This window comes from Branchiostoma belcheri, unplaced genomic scaffold, assembly GCF_001625305.1.
Source record: "Branchiostoma belcheri isolate BF01 breed outbred unplaced genomic scaffold, Haploidv18h27 scaffold290, whole genome shotgun sequence".
NCBI lineage: Eukaryota > Metazoa > Chordata > Leptocardii > Amphioxiformes > Branchiostomatidae > Branchiostoma > Branchiostoma belcheri.
In genome coordinates, this window is record NW_017803899.1 from 134,824 (window position 1) to 141,284 (window position 6,461).

The 6,461-nt window shown below is 42.8% G+C and overlaps 2 protein-coding genes across 2 annotated transcripts; both read right to left on the reverse strand.

The window, feature by feature from the left end:
* Positions 1-90: 90 nt before the first annotated feature.
* On the reverse strand, positions 91-1,189 carry LOC109473168 (cell wall protein IFF6-like). The gene is made up of 3 exons (XM_019773053.1): positions 672-1,189; positions 223-569; positions 91-164 (listed from the first exon to the last, which is right to left on the reverse strand). Exons 1-3 carry the CDS (start codon positions 1,097-1,099, stop codon positions 91-93), a joined length of 849 nt encoding a protein of 282 aa, XP_019628612.1. The 5' UTR covers positions 1,100-1,189.
* LOC109473164 (reticulon-4 receptor-like 2) lies at positions 1,120-3,298 on the reverse strand. Its single transcript, XM_019773050.1, has 3 exons — positions 2,708-3,298; positions 1,379-2,209; positions 1,120-1,176 (listed from the first exon to the last, which is right to left on the reverse strand). Exons 1-3 carry the CDS (start codon positions 3,296-3,298, stop codon positions 1,120-1,122), a joined length of 1,479 nt encoding a protein of 492 aa, XP_019628609.1.
* Positions 3,299-6,461: the final 3,163 nt, after the last annotated feature.

Consider the following 6,461-nt stretch of genomic DNA (forward strand, 5'->3'; position numbering starts at 1 on the left):
CTTCTGTGCCATAAGACAGATTTCTAACGGCCAATGATTCAGTCACGGCCTGAGACTGACCCTGCCCTGCCTGATCATCACCACTGATCATTACAGTAGCTGTGGTGTTTGTGTTGGATTCAGTGTTAGCCTGAGACTGACCCTGCCCTGTCTGATCATCACCACTGATCATTACAGTAGCTGTTGTGTGTGTGGTGGATTCAGTGTTGGCCTGAGACTGACCCTGCCCTGCCTGATCATCACCACTGGCCATTACAGTAGCTGTGGTGTTTGTGCTGGATTCAGTGTTGGCCTGAGACTGACCCTGTCCTGTCTGATCATCACCACTGATCATTACAGTAGCTGTGGTGTTTGTGTTGGATTCAGTGTTGGCCTGAGACTGACCCTGCCCTGCCTGATCATCACCACTGGCCATTACAGTAGCTGTGGTGTTTGTGCTGGATTCAGTGATAGCCTGAGACTGACCCTGTCCTGTCTGATCATGACCACTGGTCATTACAGTAGCTGTGGTGCTTGTGTTGGATTCAGTGTTGGCCTGAGACTGACCCTGTCTTGTCTGATCCTGACCGCTGGCAATTTCAGTAGCTGTTTTGTACAGAGAATTTAGCTGTGAGGCAGTCGGCCCTGTGCCATAAGATACATTTCTAGCATCTAGGAGTAGGGGCTGATACCGACCCTGTCCTGTCTGATCACCACCACTGGCCATTACAGTAGCTGTGGTGTTTGTGTTGGATTTAGTGTTGGTCTGAGACTGACCCTGCCCTGTCTGATCACCACCACTGGCCATTACAGTAGCTGTGGTGTTTGTGTTGGATTTAGTGTTGGTCTGAGACTGACCCTGCCCTGCCTGATCATGACCACTGGTCATTACAGTAGCTGTGGTGTTTGTGTTGGATTTAGTGTTGGTCTGAGACTGACCCTGCCCTGCCTGATCATGACCACTGGCCATTACAGTAGCTTTGGTGTTTGTGGTGGATTCAGTGTTGGCCTGAGACTGACTCTGCCCTGCCTTAACACGGGGTTTATCAATATCTTCGTATTCGTGATGATCACCATTGACCATGACAGAAACTTCTGCGTTACCTTCATCTGTATACATGGGATTTGGCTTTAAGACAGCTAGCCTTTTGTTGTGGGGTAGATTTCGTATGTTTTGAATGTTAGCCTGACCCTGTCCTGTTTTAACAGGGGAGTTGTCAATATCATCATTCTGGTGATCACCACCAGCGGCCATTACAGAAACTGCTGTGTTTGTGTTACCACCACCTACAACAACATTGGGGTTCAACCCTAAAGGAGGATTCCTGGTCTTCCTTTTGTTCAAAATTACAACCAAGACGGTCCCAATCAGAACAATTCCAGCTACTGGACCACAGACTGAACCTATGAGAACAGGTTTTGGGAAACTGGGAGCAGATTTCTTTGGTTTCTCTAAAGTGATTAGAAGGGGCGAAGCTAGTGTTGCTCTTGTTTTGCCTGCAGGGTCTGACATTGGGGCAACACTGTCACTGAACTTGAAGTACCAGTGATAGTGAGAGCTGTGTGAGATCAATTGGATATCAGCTATTCGTGTTGATGTGGTTAGCTGAGGGGAACTGGGAGCTGATTCTGATTTCTCTGACGTGATTGCAAGGGGCGAAGCTAGCGTTGGTCTTGTTTTGCCTGCAGGGCTTGATGTTTTGCCTGCAGGGCTTGAGTCAGGATCAGACAAAGGGGCAGCATTAAACTTAAAGTACCAGTGAAGGCGAGAGTTTGATTTGATTGCATTTTCTGCGGGGTTCTCTGTTGAGCCCTTAGTGGTTTTAAAGACCGATGGGCTAGTATTGCTTTCTGTGCTGCTAACTGAAGGTGTTGACACTGCAGCAGAACAGCTATCAACAGTTAGTGGTGATGTCGTTGGCTCTTTACACGTCAGTTCTTTAGGATCGACATGTACAAGCTTCTGTCTCTGAACTTTGCCGGGTTGGGCACACGTTATGTGGTTGTTTAATTGGGGAATTCGCCTGATCGGAGCCATCCTACAGTCACACTGCCAGGGGTTCCCGTCAAGTTCTATGATGATATTAGATTGGAACAAGCAGAAGACTGGCAGAGGAATGGCCGACATCTTGTTGTTCGCAATTAGTAAGCGTTTAAGTAGGGGCAGATTTCTAAATGCACCAGAATGGATGGTAGTTATCTGGTTGTTGTGCAAGTGCAAGTATTGTAGCTGGGGAAGATTTGCAAATGTACCAGAATGGATGGTAGCTATCTGGTTGTTGGGCAGGGACAACACTCGTATCTGAGGCAGATTTTCAAATGTACCAGAATCGATTGTAGCTATCTGGTTGTTGTGTAGTTCCAAGCTTTTTAACTTGGGTAGATTTGCAAGTGTGCCAGGAGGGATGGTAGCTATCTGGTTGTTGCTTAGGTACAACGTTTGTAGCTTTGGCAGATTTTCAAATGCACCAGAATGGATGGTAGTTATCTTGTTGTTGTCTAGGCGCAACACTTGTAGCTGGGGCAGATTTCTAAATGCACCAGAATGGATGGTAGTTATCTTGTTGTTGTGCAGGGGCAACTCTTGTAGCTGGGGCAGATTTTCAAATGTACCAGAATTGATGGTAGCTATCTGGTTGTTGCATAGGTACAAGCGTTTTAACATGGGCAGATTTGCAAATGTGCCAGGAGGGATGGTAGTTATCTTGTTGTTGTCTAGGCGCAACACTTGTAGCTGGGGAAGATTTGCAAATGTACCAGAAGGGATGGTAGTTATCTGGTTGTTGTGCAGGAGCAAGTCTTGTAGCTGGGGCAGATTTTCAAATGTACCAGAAGCGATGGTAGCTATCTTGTTATTGTATAGTGCCAAGCGTTCTAATTTGGGCAGATTTACAAATGAACTAGAAGGGATGGCCGTTATCTGGTTGTAGGACAGGTGCAACTCTTGTAGCTGGGGCAAATTTGCAAACGTACCAGGATGGATGGTAGTTATGCAGTTTTGGGACAGCCACAAATTGTGTAGCTTGGGTAGATTTGCAAATGTGCCTGATTCAATCCTTGTTATCTGGTTCTGTTCGAGGCACACGGAAGTCAAATTCTTAAACCGTAACAGCTCAGGCTGCTTTACAGTTTTGATATGGTTATATATTATAGTTAACTTAGAGATGGATGTCGGGAGGTTCTGAGGGATGCTGGTGAGGCCCTGGTTGACCCTGCAGGGTGGTGATAGTTTACATCTGCAGGGTTGAGCTTCTGGCATGTTGGGCTCCTTCAGGATGATGAGAAGGAAAATCAGGGCGTGTCGCAGCTTTCTTCTCATGGTGTCCTGACACCTAAAAAATCAGAAAGCTCCTTTGTCAGGCCAAGCCAAAATTACCCCAATAAGCAGTTACTCAAGCAACTGGATATGATTTGGGAAACGGTGAGACGTTTCAGCTAGTATCCACTAGCTTTCGTCAGTAACTGGATGTGGATACCAGCTGAAAGGTCTGACCGTTTTCAAAAGCATATCCAGTTGCTTGAGTAACTGCTATTTGGCGTATCGTATTACCTGGATGTCTAACCTTTATCGACAAGCCAAGCTTATACCTTGATTCTCGACTCAGAAAAAATTAATAAGGCCACAGCAAGTAAATTTTATGGATGACATCAGCGCGCGCATTAATTTTCGCCTAATTTTGGAAAAAAAAACAAGAAATTTTGTTGCCCTCTGATCGACAGTGGTCAACATGTCGAAAATGGGCAAAGTTGCCATGCCGGAAGGTGGATGACAGATAACTATGACGAGAGGAGACAAGAAAAGGCTCTGATTTGATGTTCTGTTTCTTACTTTGATGCAATGATATGTGATGCTTGCTGTATATATGTGATGTTCCCACTGAATCAAAACCATTTGTACAATGATTAAGTCAAAATTCTAAAATGTAGGAACCTTTTTTTTGCTCGGCCCGCCTTGTTTTTTTTCGCCCGCTTGCATTAGATTTGGAGTCTGCGGAGGATGTCATCCATAAAAGTTACTTGCTGTGGCCTGACTAATACACATAACAAGGGGAGAACTGTAAGTACAAGTCTTGGTTCACGAAGAAGAGAATATGTTGAAAAACTAAAATTCCCTCTTCCTACTACTACCGCTTTTCTTAATCGAAACCTCTTGCTATTTATTAATTTAAAAGGTACATGTAGCATTGAGATAGAGATGATAAAATGTAAAAGATCCGCGTGTGCAGTTTGACTAAGTGCATTTCTCCTCCTGCTGTATAAACGTACTAAGTAATACTTTGTTCGTGATTATTTTATAGTATGGAACAGTTTTAAATTACTTTGGTCTTAGTGTGTTGATTGTGTTGATTGTCTGAAGCAACCTGTATGAATATGGATATCAAGATTGTTTACAGTTTTTGCTGACGTTTTATGATTCTGTTTACAAACATGAAAATCAGAAGCGGGATAAGAAAATCCAAAACACTTCACTTTCAACCGTGTCACTGCCTATTTCAGTTATTTTGAACAGTAATAATTTAATTTATTTATTGCAAATTCTTGCCCGAGGGCTAATTGCAGAAACAGAAGAAATATGGTATAAAACAGGCAATTAATACATATAGAACTATTGATGACTACTAAGAAACTACTGGTAAAAAACTACTGGGTTTGACTTCTTTTTTGAAGACAGAGGAAGACAAAGGATCCCACTTTTTCTATAATTTGTGGGTTTTTGGATGTTAAGAGGAGAGTGGTTTTCTTCTCATTTGTATATGTGTGAAAGTTTGGGTAGAATTTGGAGGCTACGTCAAAGAGTTCATTTCGTTCATTGCTATAAAGGGTACAACTTGATATGACTTTGTTAATAATAGGACTTTGTTTCCCAGTCTTGCCTGCATAATGCGGATGTATAAAAGTTCCTGGCTTACTGTTAGTGAAAGACTCCATGTTAACAACATGTGTACCTTCCACAAGTTGCTTTTCTATAAGCAACCAACAACACTTTACCGTAAACTACAGTTTGTATCTAACCAGCACGGTTACAGCACGAGATATGCAGCAAAGAATAATTTTAAGCTTCCAAAGCCAAGAACATCGGCAGCTACTAAACCTTTCCTCTACAGATGGTCAAAACTGCACAACACACTTCCATGTCACGTCAGGTTGTCAGAACATACCAGATTTAACACTCTTATCAGAGACAGACTGAAACAAGCTTTATAGAATTGTCAGTAAATTAAGATTGAATATTAATTGTATATATGCTGTGTATGATGATGTATATATGTACATGTTTGATGTTTGTTACGTTTATGTGTATACTCTCTCCTGGAAGAACAGCTGTCACCCTCGGGTGGGCAGCTGAAGGAGAGTTTTAAACCAATAAACCAATTCCTGTTGGGTGTAGACAAATAAGCTGTGGCAGTGGATACAAGCCCATTGTCTAAAGTCTTTTGGAAGATAAACTTTACTTACAACAGGCAAGAAAGACTGTGGCCTGGCAAGGTGCCTTATATATGGTCATTTTTGCCGAGGCGCGCCCCGGCTTTGTGCCTGGTTTAATGCCACGGTCTTTTTTCAATCAATCACTCAGTCAGCTTGGTAGGTTTCTTGGGCCATGCATTGTCACAAACCATGCTATGCGATGCTATGCCATGCGTTGGATCATTTGCATATGAACTGGATAGCTTGAGCTATCCCATTGGGGAGTAGAGGTGACAGGTTAATTGACGGCACTTAAATACGATGACTGCAACACTGATTCACATTCATATTGTCATATACATACAAGTAGCGCAGTGCATTACGTCACTGCTAACACAATTTTGTATCTGCTCTTATGCGCAATGTGCGCTCCGGTCAGCTTTTTAAAAAGCTTTTCTTGTTTCTTGTTCTGGCGAATCTGCGTAGGACATCACCAAATAAAAATATCAGGGTGCAGCTTCCCCCACCCCTTAGAGAAAAGTTAAGCTCAGAGCTGCAAGCATATAAAGAGATCAAAAACCTGTTAAACATTTTCTGATGGCTTCTCTGGTAGCTTTTTATCCAGACCAAACGTGACAAAACGCCAGTTTCTTTATCGCAACACCTGCTTGGAGAAATAGAAATAATTAAGGTATAACAAGCTGTCTACACAACAGATTGTACCTTAAACGTGTGTTCACTGGTCAAAACATACCTGTAAAGTCAGAATAGAGAATAGCCTCAGTTGGCACCGTATTGAAGGTAGAACACCCCAGACACCAGTATGGTAGCTGCTGTTCTTGTAGGGTGTGTCTGCCTCCTTCGGTAGCTGATCCGTAATGCAGTGTGACAAACAACCTAAGATTAATATTACTGAAATGGTGGAGTTAATTGTCTGAATTGAAGCTGGCTATTTGAATAACATGAACATTTATGAGGGGCACACACAATAGCTATGTTTTTACACATCTCTCTCTCTTTATATATGTATAGAGAGAGATATAGACATAGCTATTGTGTGTGCCCCTCAGATATAT